Source organism: Podarcis bocagei, assembly GCF_964188305.1.
Source record: "Podarcis bocagei genome assembly, chromosome: 7".
NCBI classification, from domain to species: Eukaryota; Metazoa; Chordata; class Lepidosauria; order Squamata; family Lacertidae; genus Podarcis; species Podarcis bocagei.
The window spans coordinates 949000-976247 of NC_138132.1; the positions used below are offsets into that span (position 1 = coordinate 949000).

General features: G+C 49.3%; 1 protein-coding gene across 2 annotated transcripts in view; it reads left to right on the forward strand.

Annotated features, from left to right (window-relative positions):
* LOC308590372 (leucine-rich repeat and fibronectin type III domain-containing protein 1-like protein) overlaps positions 1-26308 on the forward strand; it is a 70788-nt gene extending 44480 nt beyond the window's left edge. Inside the window, exons 3-4 of one of the 2 annotated variants that reach the window (XM_081200375.1) lie at positions 21927-23321; positions 25521-26305. In XM_081200375.1, coding sequence (XP_081056501.1) covers positions 21946-23321; positions 25521-26022 — 1878 coding nt within the window. In that variant the 5' untranslated portion in view covers positions 21927-21945 and the 3' untranslated portion in view covers positions 26023-26305. Of the gene's footprint in view, positions 1-21926; positions 23322-25520 lie in introns of those variants that run through there. The other variant, XM_081200376.1, reaches the window with a different exon arrangement.
* The last annotated feature ends 940 nt before the right edge of the window (positions 26309-27248 follow it).

The window sequence follows — 27248 nt, forward strand, 5'->3', positions numbered from 1 at the left end:
GCTCTTGTGTTTCACATCCCACATCAAGAAGGTGGTTTCATCACGTGCAGGAAAGGGAAGTGAGGGGCTGGTGGGGCTTGTCCACCTGGGAAGGGAACCCATCCAGGAGGAGGAAAACTCTGACTGTAAACCTCCGCTGCTTTGCAGGAGAGGAAAAGCCTACACAAATCTGGATGGTTGGATGGCGCCATACATGCCTCCTTCTAGCAACTCCTGCAGCCAAACTGGTACCAAACAGTTCGCACTGCTTTCCTTTGGATCCCATCAGAGTCACCTGGGCAGCCCAGGACTTCCAGACACTCTGCCCTGGCTTCTACCCCAGGGAGGTCACTTTGGTTCTGCTAACGCAGCGGCTTGACTTCACGCCCAGAGGGGCACTCCATTGTCACTCAAGGCAGACAGGTGCCAACTGTTGTGTGGAGAAGCTAAGAGGAGCCCCAGAGCAGCCCCTGGATCAGGCCCAAGTGGACCCACGTCCCCAGCCCCATGGCTACCAGGTTCCCCCCATGGGAAGCCCCACAAGCAGGACCAGAGGGCAACAGGCAGCCTCTCCTCACCGTTGCCCCCCCTCCAGGGCCTGGCCTTCAGAGGGTCTGAGGCCATGCAGGGAACACCAAACTGCTAAAGTTTTATTTCAATTAATTATTTGTTTTTTACGCATTGTGACCAATTCTGACAGCTTTTAGCTTTTAGCAATAAAGATTTCATTCATTCATTCATTTCACAAAGTCAAGCTGGGAGGCGGTGGGAGAGGAGTCAAGCAAGGAAGTTCTACAGGACCCCATCTAGGCTGTTCCAGCCTGAAAGCTTCCCCACATATTCTCCACAGGGGGGCTCCTTTCACCTCCCAGCCCGGGATAGTTATTTCTCCCAAACTAAGCAAATTGCAGGAGTCTAAACGGTCCCTTTCCTGATTCCGAATCCCGAATCTTGCTGCCTTGCATAAATAGGTTCCTCAGAAGTGGGCAGTTGCACCAACTCCCACCTCCATCAATGAGGGATTAAGCATTTCCAGTGAGCTCCCTCAGGTCTCCTAATTGTGCTTTGTGCTGGTTGCTCAGTTCAGCAGGCGGCAAAGCTGCCCTGTGCCACAGAGGCCGGATCCTGCTTTGGGTTTTCAGGTGCCCCAATGGGAAACCTGCAAGCAAGACTGGAGCCCAAAGAGTCCTCTCCCCTTTGCCAGTTTCCAGCAGCTGGGATGCAGAAACACAACTCCTTCCAGCTTCAGAGACAGAACATAGACCTCAATAGCCCTGCTCCCCTCCAGGACTCTGTCTAATCCTCTTTTTAGAGCCACCCAAGTTGATGGCCATTGCTGCTTCCTGTGGCAAGGAGTTCCACAGTTTAACTGTATGAAAAAGGACTCTCTCCCCCCCCCCCACAAGCCCATCTATGCACTGTACTGTTTTCCGCTTGAGGCAAAACAGGAAATGCCACCTTGCCCTGCTCCTGCCACCACTGCCTTTTCTGCTGCCACCGTGTGCCCTGCCGCACCCTCTGCTGTGGAGAAATGCCACCACCTCTTGCACCAGCAAGACTGTGCTGATTTCGAGTGAGAACTTGCCCCAAATGGATGTGATTTGCCCAGAATCAGTGCCAATGGCAGCAGTGGTTTGGCAGACAGGGCACCCGCGGGCATGCTTCCTGGGGGGTGTAGTGATCAGATGGGATTACTATAAGGAATTATGAAATGTGGAGCAAGCCATTGTGTCCGCGATGAAAGCATGGCGTTGACTGGGATTGATTCATTGACAATAATTTCTGATCAAATCCCACAAGCCTCTCCATCTATTGCATTTTTTCTTTACTGCCCAGTTCTCTCTGTCTGAGAAGCACATATAAGCATTCTAGGACATAGGCTGGTTGCCGGTTGCTGCACCAGGCATCCTAGACCATAAAAACAGTAGGCAGTTTCTTTTGATGTACCCTTCCTTGGTTTTGTTAAACTTAGGACCTGGAAATAGTTTCACAGGAAGGTGATAAAGATACCTATCGTATCTCCTTGCCATCCTTCCTCTAGTGTTTATTGCTTGTTTATGACCTCCGGGGTTGATGAATGCATTCTTCCTTTTTAGTTCTGTTTTAATTACCCCAGAAGTATGCATGCTTAAATTAGTTTTTTGTAGTTTATCTTTGTCCCCATGTGGGGTTTTTGAAATGCTCAGAGGAAATCTGATTGGTTCTTACGAACACTGTGTCAAAAGTTCTTTTGTGAATAAAACGACCTGGGCCGAGGAGTGGAAAGGAATTATTATTATTGGCACCTCCTCCCAGAGTCTTGCTGGTAAAGCCTGGTGTGTATTCTATTAATCAGAGTCCAATCCTTCCTTTGCTTTGGGGGGCTTCTGTCATCTGATACAGTGGCTGCACCCTGCCTCATGGCTGGGCCAGCTCTGACTCAGCTGCCACCTGCCTTTTTCAGACACGACTGTCCAGTTTGTGGGTGAATTTATGTCCTGCCGTGGATGTTTCTGGAATACTAATGTGACTGCCAAGTTGTGTTTGGGGGAATCCCCTTCATCTTGGTTTTCTTTCTTTTTCTCGGGTCTCATAAAACAATAGTAGAGTCATCTAGTCCAACCCCCCGATGAAGGAATCATAGAATCATAAGAGTTCAGAGGGACCTCAGGGGTCATCTAGTCCAACGCCCTACAATGCAGGTATCTCAACCAACACAGCCCTGACCGGTGGCCATCCAACCTCTGCTTTGGAACCTCCAAGGAAGGGAAGTCCACCATCTTCTGAGGGAGATAATTTCCACTGTCAAAATTCCACAGCTCTTACCGTCAGAAAGTTCTTCCTCACATTTAGTCAGAATCTGCTTTCTTGGAACTTGAAGCCATTGGTGCAAGTCAAACCCTCTAGGGCAGGAGAAAGCAAGTTCTCTCCATCTTCCATGGGACAGTCCTTGAGATGTTTGAAGCTGGCTCTCATATCTCCTCTTAGGCTCATATCTCCAGGCTCTAAGTGGATAAGGAAAAGGCTTTGTCCGTCTCTCCTAATGCTAGAACTCATGGACAGCCAGCTCAGCTGAGCGTTGGGAGATTTGGGACAGAAAAAAGAAAGTCCTTCTTGACACAGGGCAGAGTTCAACTATGGAACTCTCTCCCACAGGAGGCAGTGATGGCCAAAAACATAAAAAGGTAAAGGGACCCCTGACCATTAGGTCCAGTCGTGGCCGACTCTGGGGTTGCGGCTCTTATCTCATTTTATTGGCCAAGGGAGCCGGCATACAGCTTCCGGGTCATCTGGTCAGCATGACTAAGCCGCTTCTGGCACACCGGAGCAGCGCACGGAAACGCCGTTTACCTTCCTGCTGGAGCAATACCTATTTATCTACTTGCACTTTGAAGTGCTTTCGAACTGCTAGGTTGGCAGGAGCAGGGACCGAGCAACGGGAGCTCATGCCGGTGTGGGGATTCGAACCTCCGACCTTCTGATCGGCAAGTCCTAGGCTCTGTGGTTTAGACCACAGCGCCACCCGCGTCCCATGGCCACCAACTTTGAAGGCTTTAAAAGAGGATTAGGCAAATGTGTGGAGGAGAAGGCGATATGTGGCTCTTATCCAAGGTGGCTGTGCTCTTCTCTGCAGCTGGAAGCAGCAGTGCTGAATCCCAGTTGCTGGAAAACGCAGGAGGGCTTGAATCCTGCTTTCTGGTTTCCTAAAGGCATCTGTGCTGGATCGGGCCCCTTTGGTTTGATCCGGCTGCAGGCTTTTCTTAAGTTCTTCTGACAAGCCCCCCATTGAGTCTGAGTTGACAGAAAGGCCAAAAGTAGTTCTTGCTCCTCAGCTGCCCCTGGATGGAGGACTTCAGCTTGTTCTCCCCCTCCCAAATAACTTCTGGTCATTCTGTGATCCCTCTCCTGCTTGTTCTGCATATGACCCAGTCACTCTGGTTCCCCCAGACCCAGAAACCGCTGCCTGTGCAGGCAGAAACCACTTTATCTCCTACACCCCCTGCGCAAAGGCAGCCTTGCAGTCTCCCCATGCATAAAATCTGCTCTTGTTCGCTGAATATTTCATGGCGAGGCAACAAGATCTCCATCTCTGAATAAACCACTCTAGCCTGGGAGGGTTTTGCACATGTCGGAGCAGATGGCTGCTGCCTTCTCCAGGGGCAGCGGAGGGTTAGCCTGGCCTGTTCTCCTCGCCTGCTCCACACAGGGGAAGTTCAGCTCACCTGGGGCAAAGACTCTCTTTCTCCTCACAGGTGCCCCATTCCAGACACAGTGGGTTCAGATCTGCTGCCTCCCCCCCCCACACACACACCTCCCGGTGGTTGTCAAACTACTGATATATCCTTGGAGATTCTGGGAGCAAAGGAGGACAGGTTGCCACCAAGCGCCAATTTGCCTGACAGCCATCGCACTTATTTTGCAGTCTGGGGAGGTGGGAGATGAGAGGGGGAGCTTGCCCCTCCCCACCTGCTTGCTCTGTACTCAGGGAGATAACAAGGCGGGGGGGGGGTGAAGTAAGCTGTGGAACTGCTCTGGTCTGCAAAGCCATTGCAAGGCTGCTGCCGTTGCTGCTATAGCGGTGAATGTCAAGGAAAGGGTTCCCTGCTCCTTTGCAGTGCAACAGCCCCAGGGTCTTGCAGCAAAGCCCCTCCATCAAGACCGGGGGCCTTCTGGAAGCAAAGTCCCAGAGGTCTCCCACCTTTCCTAACCAGGGGCACAAGGGCCTGAAGATGCCCCACTTGGGCTTAGCATGGAGGGGGGCAAAACCATGCCAGAGCCCCCCTCCCCAATTGCCTCCCACCCACTCTGACCCCTCTTTTCTGCCTTATTTAAAAGGCCACCAGGCCTTGCTATAATTCCCAAACTTTTGCAAAGGACCGTGATTTTCTCTGGGATGTGAGCACTATCTGGTAACGGTGAGAACTGCAGTTCCCCCTCTCTTAATTTGGATATGTGTGGATTCCCCCCCCCCTTCAATCACTAAAGCGAGAGAAACTCCCTCTCCCCTTCTAATGAAAATGAATGTTTTTAGCACCCACAATGTGAGATGTGGCGATGGAATGAAAGGATTGTGTATTTTATGGGCTCCAATTAGCGCTGAAATATTAAAACATTAAATATTAAATGGGGATCATCCTAGAAGCTGCTGCAGAGAACTGAAATAACCCAGGAGAAGGGGGCTGGGGGGGCTGGGGGGGCAAGTCGGCCTCCGTTGGGGTCAAAGGTGCAGGAAAGGCCAGCTGGTGGCTGGTGTGGCTGGTGTTGCTGCTGACTTCAAGGCTTCTGACTTCAGGGCTGACGACTCCTGACTCCTTCGCAGCTGCTTGTCTCAGATAATTGGGCCCCCTTCAGATGAAAGCAAGACTCGCCGCCTCACTTTCAAAGGACTTGGAGGATGTTAACCAGCAACATGTGGTGGTGTGTCAACACCACATGGTGATGGTGCCCAAAATAGCCTCGAGGGCTCTGCGCCGGGCACACAGTGCCCTTCCTCTGCCTGGGTGAATTGGGGGCAGGCCGGTGTGAGGAAGGGGGGGACTTTTCGGCAGTCGCAGACTCTGAATGCAGACATGAAAGCTCACTCCTCGCCCAAGGGCCATAGACTCACAGAATGGCAGACTTGGGAGGGACCCCAGGGGTCATCGAGTCCAAAACCCTGCAATTCAGGAATCGGGAATCACAATTGTGTGCTCTTAGTCCAGTCCACTTTAGAGGAAGGTGATTGATGGCTCCTAGCCAGGACAGCTAGAGGCAGAACATGATTCTCAACGCCAGTGGCTAGAAACCGCAGAAGGGATTTAAAATTTATTTACAGAAATATTGTAAAATTTTTGGATGCTGATGACGTTGAAATGAACTGAAGGGGTTCTAGCAACAAGGTAAAATGTAAGATGGAATTGATAATAGATAAGCTAAATTGGATATGAATTTGCTGAACCAATTCTTAAAAGGGATACAAAAAAGGGAGACGTGAGGAAGTCAGGAAAATAAGTTAACGAAAGATGAGAAATTAAAAAAGAGGGAGTTTTGTTTTCTTTTATATGTGTTTTTTCTTTTTCTTTTTTGTGTTTAACGTTTATATTTTTGTATTTTGTAATTTTGTATTTTTCTGTTTTTGTATTTTTCTGAACTTTTCTACTGATAAAACTTAATAAAATATTATAAAAAATAAATAAATAGAAACCGCAGATAGGGGAGGCTTCCTCTTGTACTCAGAGGCTGCTTGCTAGCTTTGTTTGTTTGCTTGCTTGCTTAACTTATACACCACCCTATACAGTGGTACCTCAAGTCAAGAACTTAATTCGTTCTGGAGGTCCATTCTTAACCTGAAACTGTTCTTAACCTGAGGTACCATTGGGAATCATGCCAGATTCATTAATCAGCTAAAACGGAACCGCGAAGGAGAAAGAGCAAAATCACACAATATTTTCTCCAAAAGGAGAGTAAGAGGGAGCTGAACTCTAGATGAGGCCATTCCTCCTCCTCCCACTGTCCTAGATTGGTGAACTCTTCTTAAAGGGCTCCGACAAGATTCCGAAAATACTAACTACCCAACAAACCTGGCTCAAGAACTGGCCTTCGCTAAGAATCCTAAAAGGCAAATATAACTGATATAACGACCCAGAGGCCACCTTCTGACATTGGAAAAAACTTTCAAAGTCAACAGGTTACTTTACCTAATGGGGCCTCCTGCTGCTGCTGCAACACTGCTGCACAGTTTCTGTTCTCATCTTGAAGCAAAGTTCTTAACCCAAGGTACTATTTCTGGATTAGCAGATTCTGTAACCTGAAGCGTCTGTAACCCGAGGTACCACTGTACCCAGAGGCCTCAGGGTGATTCACAGAAAATATCACAATCTATAAAATCAAAATAAGAATGACAACCCAATAACACCCCCCCCCCAAAAAAGGAGCCACATTTTAAAAGGGCATAGGATGTCCATCAGGTCAACCAAAGGCCTGGTTAAAAAGGAACGTTTTTGCCAGGCGCCTAAAGGTGTATAATGAAGGCGCCAGGCAAACTTCCCTGGGGAGAGCATTCCAGATGGGGAGCCACTGCAGAGAAGGCCCCGTTCTTGTGTTGCCACCCTCTGGACCTCTTGAGGAGGGGGCATACGAAGAAGGGCCTCAGAGGATGATTTCAGGGTGTGGGTAGGTTCATATGGAAAGAAGTGGTCCTTGAGGTATTGCGGTCCTGAACCATTTAAGGCTTTAGAGGTCAAAACCAGCACTCTGAATTGGGCCAGGAAACTAATTGGTAGCCAGTGCAGTTGGATCAGGATCGGTGTAAGATGCTCAGACCGTCTTGCCGTCCGCTGAGCAACCTGGCCGCTGAATTCTGCACCAGATGAAGGTTCCAAACTGTCTTCAGAGGCAGCCCTGCATAGAACGCATTGCAGTAATCTAACCCTGAGATTACCAGAGCATAGACAACAGTAGTTAGGCTATCCCTGTCCAGACAAGGGCGTACCTGGACCACCAGCCGAAGCTGATGGAAGGCACTCGGGGCCACTGAGGCATCTGGGCGGCCCCTGGGAGAAGTCCATGCAGGTCTCGATGGGCCCCCTTTGGCCTCCTCCAACAGACAGGCTCTTCTTATGTTCAGTTTGGCCGTCAGAAGCGGTATCTGCCCGAGTGCATTCAAGGATTTCCCTGCCTGGCGAGGGCCGTGATGGGGCAGGGAGCAGGGAGAGAGCAGTGGCCAGGATTTCCTTTCCCCGCCTGCTGGGTCTTCATGATCCCCTTGAGCTTGAGGGTGCTATGCTGTAGCAAATACACTGTGGCCAGTGAGTCTGGGCTGTGGGTAGTGGTCAGCTCCTGTTAGGATGGCCAAAGGCAGGGGGTGCCCAAAAGCAAGTGAGGGACATAGCAGAGGGGAATGGAAAAGCTCCTTTTCTGGCAGCAGAGTCCGTGATGTTTTGGAGCCATCCATGGACAGCAATGTTCTGCCCGCAAAGGGCTCAGCGGATCACTCTTCTCTTCCTTGGTTTGCCTGGCTGTTTCCTGAGGAGGGAGGTTCCTGCTTTTCCTCCTTCCCTACATTCTTTCTTACATCACCAAAGAACTGGTGCTTTTGAATTCTGGTGCTGGAGGAGACTCTTGAGAGTCCCATGGACTGCAAGAAGATCAAACCGATCCGTTCTAAAGGAAATCAGCCCTGAGAGCTCACTGGAAGGACAGATCCTGAAGCTGAGGCTCCAAGACTTTGACCACCTCATGAGAAGAGAAGACTCCCTGGAAAAGACCCTGATGTTGGGAAAGATGGAGGGCACAAGGAGAAGGGGACGACAGAGGACGAGATGGTGGGACAGTGTTCTCGAAGCTACCAGCATGAGTTTGACCAAACTGCGGGAGGCAGTGGAAGACAGGAGTGCCTGGCGTGCTCTGGTCCAGGGGGTCACGAAGAGGCGGACACGACTAAACGACTAAACAACAACAACAACAACTTTCTTTCTCTCTCCACCCACCGCCCCACCGTATCCTGCAAAATAGTAAAATGCTAAAATGACTGCTGTGAATATTCATGAAACACCCCGAGTTGTGCCAGAACCAGATGCCAGAAAGGGCAGCTCGAGGAAGGTGGTTTTCTAGCCAAGAGTCGCTGGGCTTTTCCAGGCCTCTGAATTCCTGGACTTCAGCACCAGGCAAGAAAAGCCTGGAGGAGAATCGGGGCCTTCCCTGTTTCCAGTATTTGCCCAGTGTTTTCTAGGCGCAGGTCGGAAAGGGAAAACCCGCTGTTTCCCACTGAATCAGAACAAATGTCAAGAAAACCTGGGAAATAGCAGGTTTCCCCAGGGAAATCAGTGGGGCAAAAGTAAAACCTCTTGAACCCGTGCCTGGAAACCACAGGGCGAATTGAAGCGTAAACGAGCCAATTGTCAGTTCCCAATGGTATTTTTCTAGACATAAAGAAAAGCTACATGCACAAACAGAAACACACAACCGGAGGCTGTTGTATAGTAAAGTCCTCGTAGGACGGAAGCGGGGCAGCTGTTCTCCTGCTGGCCGCTTTTAGAAAAGCATCTTTGGCGCTGAAGATGCGAGCTGAAATGAAATGCAACCATGGGCAGATCCTGCTGGATCAGGCGGAAGGTCTGGCGCGTCCTCCTGTCCTCGCAGTGGCCCTTGAGATGCTTCGAGGAAGCCCACAAGCCGGAGCAGAAGGTCCTCCTCGTGGGACACGCAGCCAGCAGGGCTAACAACCTTTGGTTGCCTTCCCTCCAGCGTGTCTCCCCCTGATTCATGGACTTGTCCTCACGCTTCAGCTTCCAGGCAGCTCCCTCCTTATTAAGAGGCTGCTGTTCTTGGCTGTGCGGCTCAAGACAAGCTACAAAACAAGAGTAATTGGTTCTCATGAATATTCCTTCTCCCCCCTAACTGAGCCTTCTCTCCTGCACTATCTTCTCAGCCTCCTGGCAGGCTGCATGCATTACGCACTTTAATAATCCCACTTCCAAACAACGCCAAAGACTGATTTCTGTGCGCTGATTGATAGTTCCACACATCAACGGAACTATTCCACACAGGACTCAGGAGAGGATGAGGGTTGGGAAGGTTGGTGCGTGTTGTGAGTAGGGAGGGGTGGGGGAGGGGATCCTCCGGCTTCCTACTCAGGGCAGATGGGCTCTCCTGTCACTTTGCCTGTGGGTCTGTTGTTGTCTTGCTCTCTCTCTTGCCTTCTTCTTCTGTGCTCCTGAAGCAGTCTGTCCTTTAGATCTTCTTAGAATCACAGACTAGTAAGGTTGGAGAGTGTGCTGTGCCCGGGGGTAACCCATGAAACGCGGTCCAGGACCAGTCCAGAATCCAAAGATTCTGCTAGGAGTCAGTCCAACAGGGCCAAGTCAGGACACAAGGCAGGATACCAGGCAAGGACAGGTACAGGATCTCAGGCAGGATCTAGTATACAGCAATGTTGCTCCCAAAACCTAGAGCGGGGCCCGTCAGCCTTTTATCTTTGTTGGGGTAGTGGCCGGTCCTGATCCCCCAGTGACTCACCTCCCTGTCTTGCCTGAAGGCAAGCACTCCTCCTGCGAGTACTCAGTTCTCTCCTTCTCTCAGACCTTAGTCTCTGTAGCTCGGGAGACGTTGGTGGGTAACTAGACCCAGGGGCCGCCTCAGCCTCCCCTGACCCAACCGGTAGTGGAGCAGCTGTAAGTGATGGCCCAGCTGGAGGCAACAAGGTCATCCCCGCATCTGGAGCCAGGGCAGGATCAGGCCCCAGACTTGGTTCCGAAGCCGCCTGAGGCAAAGGATCCGGTGCAGACTGAGACTCCTCTGGTTCTGAGTCTGAGCCCAAGGCCCAGGCCATCACAGAGGGGACCCCAAGGGTCATCGAGTCCAACCCCCTGCAATGCTGGAATCTCAGCTCAAGCATCCATGGCAGATGGCCACCCGACCTCTGCTTAGAAACCTCCATGGGAGGAGAGTCCACCACCTCCCAAGGGAGACAATTTCCACTCTTGAACAGCTCTTACTGTCAGAAAGTTCTTCCTGATGTTTGCTCGGAATCTCCTCTCCTGTTGTTTGAAACCATTGGTTTGGGTCCTGGCCTCTGGAGCAGGAGAAAGCAAGATTGCTCCATATTCCGTGTGGCAGCCCCTCAGAGATTAGGAGATGGCTCTCGCATCACTTCTCAGTGTCCTCTTCTCCAGGCTGAACATCCCCACCTCCCCCAATCGCTCCTCATAAGTAGTCTCGGTTTCCAGACATGGGACTTGCCTGCCGGCTTCCCTGCTGACCTTGGCGCTTTGTCCCTGCAGCCGAAGTTCTCCTGAAGTCAACTGTCTTCCCCCTCATTTCCAGAAGTGATCCTGGGACTTGCGGCTGCTTGTCAAAGGCCGGACCAGCAGAGGAGGCCAGCCCTGGCAGTGCTTTCTTCCACCCTTGGCCGGCTTTAGTCAAACTGGTTCCTGGCAGATGCAGACGGGACGTTGCTTTTTGTGCTTCCGCCTCCCATTCCAGGTTGGAGCATGTCGTCAGCATTCCCGCTGCATGCATGGCCTTGTGGGGAAATGCCAGTCTTTCCACAACCAGGCCTTGGATCTGCACACGACACGAGGAAATCCTTTGGGTGTCTTCGCGGCAGCCACCCCCGTGGCACACAGCACCTGTTTCCTCTGCTTCTGCATAATTTTATAAACCTCTGTCATGTCGCCTTCCGTGGGGGACGGGAGGGAGGCTCCATTGTGCATCTGTGAGTGATGAGTGGTGACCCGTCATTTTCCTCCTCTTGTCTGGCCTCACTGTCTGACTTCTGTCCTTTTCCACTTCGCTGGCTGGATACTGCCCTCCGAGGAGCACCTGGTTCTGCTCTTGTCTTTCAGCTGCTTGCTGCCATTTCATGACACCCCCAATAACTCCTGCAAACCCCCCCCCCCAGCACACGGTCTGAGCAGTGTCCAAGGCTGCTTCACCGCCTTTGCCTCTTGTAATGTCTGCTTGGCAAGGCTCCAAGTACAGCTTTAGCCTCAGGTTAAAACCATCTCAATCATTGTCCCTCGCAGGAGACTTAAGCGCTCCGTATCGGAGAAGGGAGCAGGCTTCCAATCTGGCCGCAACTGGAGCAGTGCAGCAACTGGTCAGCTGCTTGTTATGTTCAAAAAATGCTTTGTGCACATGGTTCCAGCTGCCCTGACAGCCACCCTGCAAGGTGGGCCAGTATTATAATCCATAAACAAGAATTATAATAATTCTAAGCAAGTGTGCAAACTGACTTGCTGATCAGAAGGTTGGCGGTTTCGAATCCCCGCGATGGGGTGAGCTCCCGTTGCTCGGTCCCAGCTCCTGCCAGCCTAGCAGTTCAAAAGCACCTCAAAGTGCCAGTAGATAAATAGATACCAGTCCCGTGAGAAGGTAAACGGCGTTTCCGTGCGCTGCTCTGGTTCGCCAGAAGCGGCTTAGTCCTGCTGGCCACATGACCCGGAAGCTGTACGCCAGCTCCCTTGGCCAGTAAAGTGAGATGAGTGCCGCAACCCCAGAGTCGGTCATGACTGGACCTAATGGTCAGGGGTCCCTTTAAGCAAGTGTGCAATGGGGTGGGTGTCTGCAGAGGTTTTCAGGAGTAGCTGAAGCTACATACTCTGAATAAATAAATAAGTGCACACAGGTAGCATCAGAGGGCAAGTCTGCCATTTCTGGAAGTTCTCTCACCACCCACCACCCCCCGTTTCTCAGTGGGTAGACCAGCTGTCCATCTATAGCCTAACTTGCATCCAGCCAACGCCCATTCATCACTCTCGACTGGAGCCCCCAACACTTTCCCTGGCAATGCTGTCCCTCCAGGTGGAGCAACCGGGTCTGACCTTCCTGGATCCTTTGCAGGGGCATCCTAGCCCATGTCGCCACAGCCGCAGCCCTGGACACCTCCGTTGGAGCAGCAGCAGTGATCATTCCACCATCAGTGAAGGCCTAGCAAAGACGGATGGAGGACCAGACAGGAAGGTCCTTCTCTTGGGCTTTTGGGCCGGGGGGAGGGCATTTGCTTTGCCCAACTGGCCAGATCTTCCTTTCTAAATGCCAGCCATTGCTGTGACCTCAGTGTGGTGCAGTGGTTAAGAGCGGTAGACTCGTAATCTGGGGAACCGGGTTCGCTTCCCTGCTCCTCCACATGCAGCTGCTGGGTGACCTTGGGCCAGTCACACTTCTCTGAAGTCTCTCAGCCCCACTCACCTCACAGAGTGTTTGTTGTGGGGGAGGAAGGGAAAGGAGAATGTGAGCCGCTTTGAGACTCCTTAAAGGGAGTGATAAAGCGGGATATCAAATCCAAACTCCTCCTACTCCTACTCCTCCTCTTCTTCTGCTTCTTCCTCCTGTTCCTCTTCCTCTTTCTCTTCTTCACTACCTAAAAGGTGGGAGCAGGTTACTTCCTTGCAAAATGAACGAGGACAATGATGCCTGCCTTTCTTCCTGCTATCTTGGGTTCTGAAAATGCCAGGAACTTAATCTTTTTTAGAAAAAACACAAACAAGCCCCACTCTGACAGCTGAGAACCTGGAGATTGTGCTGGTGGCCTTTTGCTGCTGCTGCTAATGCCACCTGGTGGCAAAGCTGCAAACCTGCACGGGTGCTTCAAATTCCAGCGCAGGTGTCGCTGTTGCCACCCAGCGGGTCAGGAGGAAACTGCAAACAGTGCAGCTTTGGGCCTGGGGGACATAAGTGTTTCAGCATAATCTCAAATGCTGGTTTTCTAAGCATTAGGGGTTTTCATCGTCACAGTGCGTGCATGTTCCCTGGCCCCCTCTTTTCCTATCTTGGGCTGCAGCTCCCTCCTTAGATCATTTATTCCAATATCACCCGGTTGGGCGTCGCTTTCCTTTTGGGTGAAGACAGAGGCAAAGTAGGTGTTGAGAATTCCGCCTTCTCTCTGTCACCCAAGAGCATTTCTCCATCCTCTCCACGCTGAGCACTGACCACTTGCCTGTTCTTCCTCTAGCCGAAGAAACCTGCAGTAGAATATGTGAAATTGGGATATTTTGTCCACACCTGCACCCCTTTATAAATTAAAAAAAATTAAAATATCCAGTAGCACCTTAGAGACCAACTAAGTTTGTTCTGGGTATAAGCTTTCATGTGCATGCACACTTCTCCAGATACACTGGAACAGAAGTCACCAGACCCTTATATATAGTGGGAGGGTGGGGTGGGGGTTTTCTGGGGTTTATGCCATCAAATGCCAGCAGTGCCCTTCAGCTCTCTATATTGGACAAACAGGCCAAACCCTACGACAAAGGATAAATGGACATAAATCTGACATCAGGACTCATAAGACAGAGAAGCCAGGAGGAGAACACTTCAGTCTCCCAGGACATTCTATACAGGATCTCAAAGCAGCTGTCTTATTACAAAAGAATTTCAGAAACAGACTTGAAAGAGAAGTCGCTGAATTACAACTTATTACTAAACCGAAAGCTATGGAGAGACCTGGTCTTGACAGAGATATTGGATTCTTGTCTCATTACACGTGCTAAAGCTATTTTTGGTCATCTGCATACTATCCCTTGCTTTTTCCTGTAGGATTGATTGCAGTCATTAACAGGTTTACCATACCCTTTGAGTCAACCACCCATCTCCTACTACCCTCCTGAGAAATCCCCACCCCACCCTCCCACTATATATAAGGGTCTGGTGATTTCTCTTTCAGTGCATCTGAAAGTGTGCATGCACATGAAAGCTCATACCAATAACAAACTTAGTTGGTCTCTAAGGTGCTACTGGAAGGAATTTTTTTTTATTTTGTTTCAACTAAAGCAGACCAACATGGCTACCTACCTGTAAGTACATGCTATATGGTAATTTATGGACCTAATAAGTACCTCAAGCCATTGGCACATGTTGCCCTGCAACCAGTCCATGCAGAATGTCGGCACCCTATATATAGAAAGGAGCAAAGCAGGGATATTTTAGGGAGCAGGCGGGGGCCACGACTTGCATCATAGGAGCCTACACAACACAAAACACGGTTTCTGTAGGTAGGTTTCATTTTATTTGTTTTTTATCTTCTGTTTTGGAAATAGTTACAGGTAGGTAGCCGTGTTGGTCTGCCATAGTCAAAATAAAAAAAATCCTTCCAGTAGCACCTTAAAGACCAACTAAGTTAGTTCTTGGTATGAGCTTTCGTGTGCATGCACACTTCTTCAGATACACACTGAAAGCTCATACCAAGAACTAACTTAGTTGGTCTTTAAGGTGCTACTGGAAGGAATTTTTTTATTTTGGAAATGTACATTCAGGTTTTTTTCCCTTTAAATTTTTTGGAGGCCCCCAAGAGAGTGGGGCCCTAAGCTAGAACTTGTTTAACTTCTATGTAACTCCAGCACTGCTCCTGAATCCCAGTTTCTGGAAACCAGAGGAGGGGAAAGCACTCCTGGGCTCGGATCCTGCTTGCACGTTTCCCGCAAGAGGCACCTGGTTGGCTGCTGTGAGGGGAGGATGATGGGCTGGAAGGGCCAATGGCAGCCAGGCTCTCCACTTGCTCCGACCATAACGCCGTGAAGATGGAGATGAAACTCACAATAACCGGTCAATTTAGATGGAGAATGAATGACACCCTCTTTCAAGATAAGGAGATTCTCACGAAGGCCCAAAAGACCCTAAAAGACTATTTTGAAATAAATTTGAGGACTGACGTGGAGAAAAGAGTGATCTGGGACGCAAGTAAAGCTGTTATGAGAGGATTTTTGATCCAACAAAATTCAATAAAGAGGAAAAAACAAAATGAGAAAAAAGAGAAGATCTTGGAAATGATAAAGGAAGGAGAGAGGAAACTAAGAACAAAACCAAAGTCTCAGGACATTTTAAGAGAGATTAAGTTATATCAAACTCAATATATGGAATTGATGAACCAAGAGATTGAATGGAAGATAAAGCAAATGAAACAAAAGACTTTTGAATCAGCAAATAAATGCGGTAAACTTTTGGCATGGCAATTGAAGAAAAGGCAGAAACTAAATACAGTTACAAGCCTAGAGGTTGATGGAAAGAGTATATCTAAACCTAATGAAATTAGAAATTGCTTTCTAAGTTACTTCAAAAAACTTTACACCCAAGGCCCGCAAAATGAAGAAGATATAGACAAATTCCTTGGAAGATATGGATTACAAAATATCTCTCAGCAAAGTAAGATGGACTTGAACCAGAGAATCTCAGAACAAGAGGTAGAGGCTGCCATTCAGAATACGCAATTGGGCAAATCTCCGGGACCAGATGGACTGACTTCTAGATACTACAAATCGTTGAAGGAATGGTTGATTCAACCATTAAGAGAAGTTTGTAATGAGATCCTTGAAGGAAAAAGGGCACCTGAATCGTGGAAAGAGGCATATATCTCACTCATACCAAAGTCAGAGACTGAAAAGACCCAACTCAAGAACTACCGCCCGATATCACTCCTTAATGTGGATTACAAAATTTTTGCAGACATTTTGGCAAAAAGATTTAAAAGAGTTTTGATGGAGAAGATTCATAAAGACCAAGCAGGCTTTCTCCCTAAAAGACACCTAGCGGACAATGTAAGGAATGTAATAGACATTTTGGAAAAGCTGGAGGTGAATATAAACACTAAAGCAGTATTGATCTTTGTGGACGCGGAGAAAGCCTTTGATAATATCTCTTGGAGTTTTATGAGGAAGAATCTTCATGGGATGGGGGTAGGCCAGGGTTTTGAGAATGGTATGGCTGCAATATATTCCGAACAAAAAGCTAAGCTGATTGTAAATAATGTTGTGACTGAGGAACTTAAGATAGAAAAAGGAACTCGGCAGGGGTGCCCAATTTCCCCATTACTTTTCATTTCGGTTCTGGAGGTGTTGCTGAATATGATAAGAAATGACCAGCAGGTCAAAGGTGTGCAGGTCGGAGCTAAACACTACAAGTTAAGAGCGTATGCAGATGACCTAGTATTGACTTTGCAAGAGCCAAACACTAGTACGAAAAGGGTTTTAGAAATAATTCAACAATTTGGCCAGGTGGCTGGATTTAAGTTGAATAAGCAAAAAACTAAAGTCTTAGGGAAAAACCTAACAGATATGGAAAAGGAGAAGTTTCAGGAGGAAACAGGTTTGACAGTGGCTAAGAAAGTCAAATACCTAGGGGTTTATTTAACACCTAAGAATGTTAATTTGTATAAGGACAATTATGAAAAATGTTGGTCAGAGATTAAAAAAGATCTAGAAATATGGTCAAATCTGAAACTGTCAATGTTAGGTCGAATTGCAGTAATTAAAATGAATGTATTGCCTAGAATGTTATTTTTGTTTCAGACCTTGCAGATTCTTGATAAGATGGAATGTTTTAAGAGGTGGCACAAAGACATTTCGAAATTTGTCTGGCAGGGCAAAAAGCCCCGAATTAAATTCAAAATACTGACTGACGCTAAAGAAAGAGGGGGTTTCGCCCTGCCGGACCTAAAATTGTACTATGAGGCAGCAGCGTTTTGCTGGCTGAAAGAATGGATGCTCCTCGAGAATACAGATATCTTGGATCTGGAAGGCTTCAATAATGCTTTTGGTTGGCATGCATATCTTTGGTATGACAAGGTTAACAGTACCTTTAAAAATCACATTGTTAGAAAAGCATTATTTAATGTCTGGATAAGATACAAAGACTTATTGGAAAATAAAACCCCTAGATGGGTGTCACCAGTGGAGGCTAAAGCAGTGAAGAAACTCAATATGGAGGTCGGATGGCCGAAGTATTGGGAAATTTTAGAACAGGATGGAGACAAGGTTAAACTACAAAGTCAGGAGAAATTGAAGCACAAAGTAGAAAATTGGTTTCAATATCGCCAAATAATGGAAATTTTTAAACAGGATAGGAAAATCGGTTTCCAAGTGGAGAAATCAAAACTAGAGACCGAATTGCTAGAACCCAATACTAAGAATTTATCTAGAATGTATAACTTGCTGTTGAAATGGAATACACAGGATGAAACAGTTAAATCTGCTATGATTAAGTGGGCGCAGGATGTTGGACACAACATTATGTCAGATGACTGGGAATGGTTATGGAACACCGGTATCAAATTTACGGCATGTAATGCCTTAAAGGAAAACATTATGAAAATGGTATACAGGTGGTACATGACCCCAGTCAAGCTGGCAAAAATCTATCATTTGCCCGATAATAAATGTTGGAAATGTAAAGAGACTGAAGGTACTTTTTACCACCTTTGGTGGACATGCCCGAAGATAAAGGCCTTCTGGGAAATGATCTATAATGAAATGAAAAAGGTACTTAAATGTACATTTTCCAAAAAACCAGAGGCCTTTCTCTTGGGCATTGTCGGCCAATTGGTGACAAAGAAAGATAGAAATTTCTTTATGTATGCCACAACAGCAGCAAGAATACTCATCGCAAAGTATTGGAAGACACAAGATTTACCTACTCTGGAAGAATGGCAGATGAAAGTGATGGACTATATGACACTGGCAGAGATGACAGGCAGAATCCGTGACCAACGTAAAGAGATGGTGGAAGAAGAATGGAAAAAATTTAAGAGCTATCTTAAGGACTACTACAAACTCAACGAATGTTAAAATGTTGTGGTTGCTAGAAGTAACAGGGTACAGGGATACAAGGTTAGATAATAAAGGAGGACTAAGATGACAGAGATTAGAAAGTAACAACTGGGAGTTGCTAGTTCAAATATGGACACTGGGATGCAGAGAGGGGGGGTATGGGGAAGTCCAAGAAAAGAGGTTTATGAAAATATCTTTGAAAGCATTTTGTATGTTTGTTTTGTTTTGTGTTTGTTTGTTCTTTTTAAAAAAATGCTGTAAAACCAATAAAAATTTATTAAAAAAAAAAAAATGGCAGCCAGGCTCTCCTTAGGATCTCAGCTTTTTTGAATTCCCGGGGGTGATGCGGGTAGAGAGACACAGCCACCTGCAGATAAATGCTACAATACAGGCTGTGAATCTACGGCACTGGAATTTTTCAGAGCTTGTTCGGTGGGGGGATACTAGAAGGCTAGAGGAGTGATTATAATTAGGTACCATTTGTTTCTGATTATGACAAGGTTAATAATAAGGGAGCATAATTTATATAATTAGATTACAACCCTCTGTGGTTGCACAGGGTTGGTAGAGTCACATGCAGCTTCCTTCTGGGAGAAGATGGTGGAACCACCTTCAGCTGAAAGAGCGGCATTTGGGAGCTGTCTGAGAAGGTGTGCGTGCAATGCGTGTGTGTCAACAGAGGGGGGAGAGAGAGCGAGGGAGAGGGAGAGCAGTTGGGCTAACCTGTTCATTCATATTTCAGTTATCAGCCCATTTACTTTTAAAATATATATTCTTAAATACAGTGGTACCTCAGGTTACATACGCTTCAGGTTACAGACTCCGCTAACCCAGAAATAGTACCTCAGGTTAAGAACTTTGCTTCAGGATGAGAACAGAAATCGTGCTCCGGCGGCGCGGCGGCAGCAGGAGGCCCCATTAGCTAAAGTGGTGCTTCAGGTTAAGAACAGTTTCAGGTTCAGAACGGACGTCCAGAACGAATTAAGTTCTTAACCCGAGGTACCACTGTACAGATTCTTGATTAAAAATTAAATATAGATTATTGATTAAAAATACAGAAAGAATGATAAGGTAAAAGAAGAAGAAAGAAGAGGAGAACGAAAGGAAAAACTTATAAACTTATTATTAAACTTATCCTGAACTTTACCTAATACTGTGTCCAGGGCCGGCTTACCCATAGGCACCCGGGCGCCAGGCTCTCGGGGGGCCAGGTCAAGAGTCTGGGGCCAAGATTTGGAGTCCGGAGCCAGGCCAGCCGACAGCCGCTGCCGAGCGGAGCAGAGCCCCTCAGAGCGCCACAGGCTTTTCTGCTGCAGGTGCTGAGGCAGTCCGGCCGGCTCCACCCTCCTGCACACCTGGGATTGGCCAGCCGTTGAGAGGGCGCTGGGCAGTTTTTTGCACCCCGGCTCTGCATATGCTAAAGACAGCCCTGAGAGTGCCAGCCCATTTATTTCCACATAAGGAAAGCACTGTATGTCCTCTGTTTTGGGGGGGCTGTGACCATTTCTGCCCCAGCTCCTTCAGCCCAGCTTCTTCTCTCCCACCTTCCCACCCATCTATTGCCAGGTGATCTTGCGGAGGAAGCCATAATGGGGTGGAGGTAATGTGGTGCCCCCCCTGGAAAAACCTGGGAGGTGGGTGCAATCCAGCCCTTGAGCCCCCCACCCCCAGCAGGCTCCCACCCATTGTGCCTCCATCAGAATGGGAGTCCAAGGGCTCTGGGACCTGGCCAGGCAGGTGAAGAAGAGGAGCTTGGATTTAATATCCCGCTTTATCCCTAGCCTAAGGAGTCTCAAAGCGGCTCACAATCTCCTTTCCCTTCCTCCCCCACAACAAACACTCTGTGAGGTGAGTGGGGCTGAGAGACTTCAGAGAAGTGTGACTGGCCCAAGGTCACCCAGCAGCTGCAGGTGGAGGAGCGGGGAAGCGAACCCGGTTCCCCAGATTACGAGTCTACCGCTCTGAACCACTACACCACACTGGGGCCACTGCAGAAGTGCATCTTGGGGGACTTGGGGGAGGAGAGAAGACGAATGGTGGGGTGAGGGCTGTTGGAAGAGGGGCACCAGTGTAGGCTGGGGCTTGAACCATATTGGGGGGGGGGTGCTGATGTTGAAGACAAACCCCAATAGCCAGCATTGACAGAGCAGCAAAGGAGAGCTGTGCAGAGACTCCCGCCCAGTCCTTTGCCTACCCCACCCCCAGTCACCGCCTGCTCCTGCTGTCTCTTCTCTGGGCGGGGGGGGGGGTTCCCAAATATATTCACTTGACCTGGGTAGGACTCCCTCCCCTTCAGGCACTGTTCTGACCAGGCCGCATTTCCTTTAAAAAATAATAATAATTGTTTTTCTCTCTCACAGTTTTATACATTTTAACTTAACCATTTCAAACATTAAAATACAAGGTTCTTTTGAACCTTCAAACCTCTTTCCCTCCCCTCATGGGTTCCATGTTTAAGATTAAGTTTGCTGCATCTTTTACCCTTGTCCATCTGTTAAATATCCATAATTACCATAAATAATTCCACATTACACATGTCATTACATCCCTGCCAATGATTTTAACTGTTTACAGTGGTTTTAAATAAACTAAGAATTTACTTCAGTCTTTTGAAAATACTTGATCTTCCTGGTTTCGGATCTTCCCCGTCCGTCTCGCCATCTCCACATACTCCATCAGTTTCGTCTGCCATTCTTTTTTCATTGGTACTTCTCCTTCCTTCCATCTCTGGGCTAGAAGCATTCTTGCTGCCGTTGTTGCATACATTAAAGGTCTTTTGTCTTCTCTTGATATCTCTTCACCTGTTATACCTAACAAAAAGGCTGCTGGTTTTTTAACTAATGTGTTGTTAAACATTTTCTTTAATTCATTGTATATCATCTCCCAGAAAGCCTTTACCAATGTACACGTCTACCATATATGGTAAAAAGTACCCTCCTCCCCTTTGCATTTCCAGCACAGATTTGAACTTGTTTTGTACATTTTAGCAATTTTACTCAGTGTTAAATACCAACAATACATCATTTTCATATAATTATCTTTCAACAAACAGCATGCGGCAAACTTTATTTCCTCTTTCCATAACTTTCCCCAAGATGAGAGTTGAATATTATACCCAAAATCTCTAGCCCAGTGTATCACCACTGCCTTGACTTCTCCATCTTTTGTATACCATTCTAAAAGTAACTTGTACATTTTTGATAACATTTTCCAGCAGATTTATTTCGAACCTCTATCTCACTGTATCAAAACCTTTTTTTTAAAATCAACCTTAAAAAAACGTCATTTAATTGGTGAATCTGCAAAAAGAATGTCACAGGGCCAGCTGAAGTGTGCTTTTGCAGAAGGAGTCTCTGGGCAGATGCCGAGGCAAATGTTTTCGACACTTTGTTGGATGTCAACTTTTGCTTTAATATACTAATAGCCTTGATACGAATTTCCTCCTTCCTTCCTTTTTCTCTCTCGCTTCCCTTCTCCTTCCTTCCTTCCTTCCTTCCTTCCTTCCTTCCTTCCTTCCTTCCTTTTCTCTCGCTTTCCTTCTCCCTCCTCCTACTTCCTTCCTTTCTTCCTTCCTTCTGCCTCCCCCTTCCATCCTTCCTTCTTTCCTTCCCTCCCTCCTTCCTTCCTTCCTTCCTTCCTTCCTTCCTTCCCTCCTTCCTTCCTTCCTTCCTTCCTTCCTTCCCTCCTTCCCTCCTTCCTTCCTTCCCTCCTTCCTTCCTTCCCCTTCCTTCCTTCCTTCCTTCCCTCCCTCCCTCCCTCCCTCCCTCCCTCCCTCCTTCCTTCCTTCCTTCCTTCCTTCCTTCCTTCCTTCCTTCCTTCCTTCCCCTTCCTTCCTTCCTTCCTTCCTTCGCTCCTTCCTTCCTTCCTTCCTTCGCTCCTTCCTTCCTTCCTTCCTTCCTTCCTTCCTCCCTCCCTCCCTCCCTCCCTCCCCTTGGCCCTCTCCTCTTCTCCCAGGTGTGCTGCTTACCTTACCATGGAAAGGCTGGTCCTGTCCCTCCTGGTTATGAGCTCCGTGGCGAAGGCCACCACGTGTCCCACGCGCTGCATGTGCCAGAGCCTCTCTCCCTCCTTCACCATCCTCTGCACCAAGACGGGGCTGCTCTTTGTGCCTCCGAGCATCGACCGGCGGACGGCGGAGCTGCGGCTGATGGACAACTTCATCACCGCCCTGCGGAGGAGGGACTTTGCCAACATGACCAGCCTGATCCACCTGACGCTGTCGCGGAACACCATCAGTCAGATCATGCCTTATGCGTTCTTTGACCTCAAGGGCCTTCACGCGTTGCACTTGGACAGCAACCGACTCACCCACATCCACGAGGATCACTTCAAAGGGTTGGTCAACCTCCGCCACTTGATCCTCAGCAACAACCAACTGAACTATATCTCTCCCGGGTCTTTGGATGATTTCATTGACATGATTGAGGACCTGGACCTTTCCTACAATAACTTGGTGAACGTCCCTTGGGAAACCATAGGGAGGCTGTCCAACGCCAACACCATCAGCCTAGACCACAACCTCATAGACTTCATCCCCGAGGGAGTCTTCTCCAACCTCCACAAGTTGGCTCGGCTGGACATGACCTCCAATAAGCTGAAGAAGATTCCCCCGGACCCCCTCTTCTCTCGCATCCCTGTCTACGCCAAGCCAAAGGGGCTCCCCTTGTCCTCCCTGGTGATGAGCTTTGGGGGGAACCCCTTGCACTGCAACTGCGAGCTCGTCTGGCTGCGGCGCCTGACGCGGGAGGACGACCTGGAGACGTGTGCCTCCCCGCCGGAGCTGATGGGCAAGTACTTCTGGTCCATCCGGGAAGAGGAGTTTGTCTGCGAGCCGCCCATGATCACGCACCGGACCCCCAAGCAGGTGGTCATGGAAGGCCAGGGGGCTTCCCTGAAGTGCAAAGCGGTGGGCGACCCCGAGCCGTATGTGCGCTGGATTTCACCGGGCGGGAAGTTGGTCTCCAACACTTCCCGGACCGTCTCTTTTGAGAACGGCACCCTGGACATCTTGGTGGCTTCTGTGGAGGAGAAAGGGACCTTCACTTGCATCGCCTCCAACGCTGCGGGGGAGTCCACGGCCCCCGTGGAGCTGGTGGTCAACCCCTACCCTCACCTTGCAAATAGCACCAACTGTGATAAGGAAACAGAGCCAGGCCCCTCGGACATCCTCATCTCCGCCAAGTCCAGCTTCCCCAACGAAACCAAATCCCAGCCAGAGAGGAAAGTGGTGGTTGCTGAGCTGACCTCCTCCTCTGCCCTCATCCAGTGGCCTTCACAGCACCACATCCCAGGGATCCGGATGTTCCAGATCCAGTATAACAGCTCGGCTGATGACATCCTGGTCTACAGGTGAGTAGGCTCCTTTTCCTCATGCAGGCTGAGACCCTCCCCGCCTGCGGAGTGTCTCACCAGAGTGGTGCATGCTCTAGTTATCTCCTGCTTGGACTACTGCAATGCGCTCTCTGTGGGGCTCCCTTTGGGGGTAACCCAGTTACCTTCTTAAAAGACCTACATTGGCTCCCAGTACATTTCCTCAGCATCCGGGCAGAATGATGTGGGTGGAGACGCTCCTTCAGGTCTGCTGGACCGAGGCCATTTAGGGCTTTAAAGGTCAACACCAACACTTTGAATTGTGCTCAGAAATGTACTGGGAGCCAATGTAGGTTTTTCAAGACTTGTGTTATGTGGTCTCAGTGGCCGCTCCCAGTCACCAGTTTGGATTAATTGCATTTTCTGGGTCACCTTCAAAGGTAGCCCCACGTAGAGCACATTGCCGTAATCCAAGCAGAAGATAACCAGAGCATGCCCCACTCTGGCCAGACAATCCGCGGGCAGGAAGGGTCTCATCCTGCATACCAGATGGAGCTGGTAGACGGCTGCCCTGGACACAGAATTGACCTGCGCCTCCATGGACAGCTGTGAGTTCAAAATGACTCCCAGGCTGCGCACCTGGTCCTTCAGGGACACAGTTGCCCCATTCAGGACCAGGGAGTCCTCCACACCAGCCCGCCTCCTGTCCCCCAAAAATAGTCTTTCTGTCTTGTCAGGATTCAACCTCAATCCATTGGCTGCCATCCATCCTCCAACCATGAAGAGACTTTGTGGGGACACCATCTTGGCTTGGCTTGAATTGAGCTGCTTTGCTTCTTTTCAGTCAGATGGGGACTCCGTGGCAAACTGCCCTTCAGGGCTCGAGGTGGAGGGTGTGTCAGAAATGTCACGCACCTGAGCAGTTTACAAGATGCAAGCAAAGTGCAACAGGATAAAGCTTGCTGTGACCAGCAGGTTAATATTATCATATGTTTATTTATACCTCACCAGGTGACTTACAGGGGGAAATTAGGGAGAGCTCAAAACATGGAGGAAAGCAATCCTTAAAAATCAATTAAACATTGCTAGTTAGGTGGGAAGGTAGATGGGTGCATCACCTACAGATAATCAGTATGTATTGGGAATTAGCAGCCAGCAAGGGCAGCCACAAGAATCTCCCCAAGGGGAAAGATCAGGGAGGTGGCTCTCTCGAGTTTGGGCACGGGGGGAGCAGGAGGGCTGAGCAGAAAACTAGCCGCCCCATTGGGCCTTCCCTTCCTGCTCTTTGTCCCAGGGCAGAGCTCTGAAGGCCCCCCCCCCTCTCAGCCTGCCAAATGACCAGGAGTTGCTCCTTCTGCTGCCAGAGCAGCCGGTCAGCCCATCTCTTTGTTGTCAGTATTAAATATTTCCATCATTTCATTTCATTTATTGAATTCATATATCACCCTATACCCAGAGGTCTCAGAGCGGTTCACAAAAAAGATCACAATCTATAAAATAAAAATAAAAGCAATAACCCAATAATACCCCCCCCCCAAAGAAGCACATTTTAAAAGGGTATGGGATGTCAGGTCAGCCAAAGGCCTGGTTAAAAAGGAACGTTTTTGCCTGGCTCCTAAAGGTGTGTAATGAAGGCTCCAGGCAAACTTCCCTGGGGAGAGCATTCCACAGATGGGGAGCCACTGCAGAGAAGGCCCCGCTCTTGTGTTGCCTCCCCCGAACCTCTCGAGGAGGCGGCACACGAAGGAAGGTCTCAGAAAATGTTCTCAGGGTCCGGGTAGGTTCATACGGAAAGAGGCAATTCCTGGAGGTAATTAAACTTACACACCATTTGATAGTTTAACAAAACTGAAAGTGAGCTACAAGAAGGTAAAACAGCCAAACCCAGAAAAACCTTCAAGGCTGCTTTAAAGCATACAAAAGTTAAAATCCTAAAAAAAGATTAAAATCGCCTCCACTTTCTCAGCATCTGTCCAAACCAGGCGCCAAAAGGCACCTACAGTGAAGGCACTTGCTTGAGGTCAACAGGCAGGGAGTTCCAAAGGTATCTCCACACTGAGGGTTTGAGTTCTGACAAATGCAGAAAACGGGCATAACGTGGCCCCTGCCACAGGGCCAGTTCCGCCAATTGCCTGAGTTTGTGCCTTCGGCCCTCTGCACGCTCCCAGGGGCAAAGGCGCACTGTTCACGTTGCTGGCGCTGTGGACTGAGCCCCCTCTGTGTCCCTTTCCCTTGCAGGATGATCCCTGCTGCCAGCAAGTCCTTCTTCCTGAGCGACCTGGTTGCGGGGCGGGACTACGACCTGTGCGTCCTGGCCGTCTACGACGACGGCGTGACGCTCTTGACGGCGACGGCCGTGGTGGGCTGCGTGCAGTTCTCCACGGAGGAGGAGTACCGGCAGTGCCACTCCCTCCATGCCCAGTTCCTGGGCGGCACCATGATCATTATCCTCGGAGGCGTCATTGTGGCTGCCATCCTCGTCTTCATCTTCATCCTCCTGGTGAAGTACAAAGTCTACGCCAACCCCCACAAGAGCCAGGGCGCCAGGGTCAGCAGCGTCTGCTCCCAGACCAACGGCGGCCAGGGAGGCTCTGCGGTGCAGCCGGGCTCCAAGCCGGCCGAGGGGCTGCCACAGGACTGTGTGGCGCTGCCCGCCAGGGGCAAGACGGTGGTCGACCTGGAGGGCGAGAGAGCGGCCCCCACAGACGCGGCCCTTCGGAGGAGCGATGGTTTCTCCTGAGAGGCACGCCAAGCCCTGGCGACGGGCGCAGAACAATGCCCGGCACGGTTGTCTTTTAAGCGTCACGACTATTGTCTATTTTTAAGATCAGATGGTTTAAAAACTATTTTTTTAATCTGTAAAAGTTCTTGCATTCTTAACTATTTTTGTTGCACTATATTAAATATAAAGTGTGTGATTTACAAGGGCTTGGGCTTCTTCCTGCTCCCACCTACATCAACGCAGGCGGTGGGGGCCGAACGGTCTTTGGGGAATGTTTATTTGCTGATACGTAGCAGCAGAGCAGCAATCCCTTCCCCGAGCTTAAGCAAGGCTTTCCCCCAAGCAAGCATGCCAGAATGCCAGTGGCTGGAGACCACAGAAGGGGAGAATATGGCTCTTCTGCCCAGGTCCTGCTTGAAGGTTTCCCATGAGGACATCTACTTGGTCCCTGTGAGAACGCTGGACTGGATGGGGCCCCTTTGGCCAGATCCAGTAGGCTCTTCGTTGGCTCTTACGATCCTACTGGGCTGCAGCTCAAGGCTAAGGGCTCCCTTTGTGTTGGTGACCGGCCATTAGCTGTGTTGCCCAGTGGCATCTCCTGTCTGCCTGGGTCACCTGAGGCTGCCCCTCCCTGTAGGAATAACAGAGATGACAGGAGGTTGGATGCAGGTGAGCTGCGCAGGAGCAAGCTGGCAAGCAAGCGCCAAGCAAGCTGCCGGCTAGCTCTGCCGAGGCTCCTTTTATTAGCAGAAGTCAGCAATTGGAAACAGTAGTGAAACCACCCTGAACATGACGTATTTGCATCTAAGCACATTTCCAGCGTTAGCAAATACACGTGTCAGCAGGTGTTTCCCTCAGATGTTCCCCCCGATACTTGATGACGTCTGCGTCCCCCGTCATGCTCCAGCCAAGCGATATCTCTAGAAAACAAATTGTGAAAGGGCAAAAGGTCAGGGGGAAACCCTGTTTCCTAGCAAAGAAGGCAAAAGGTCAGGGAAAGCAGGCGTAATGCTCCTTGACATACTGTTGCACGTCTGGTGCGAGGTTTGCCTTCGCAAAGCGGAGCGTTACCTCCACACCTCCCCTCAGAAATTCCTTCCCTCTCCTCTGCAGCTCACCGGGGAGAAGAGGCTCTTGCTAGGACGAGGGTCTTTCTGGAGGCCAGGAGGGCCTCCTCCTCCCCCCCCCCCCGCGCCACCAGCTTGCTTCAGCAGGGGGGCCTGGCTGGGGGAAGCCTGCTGGCG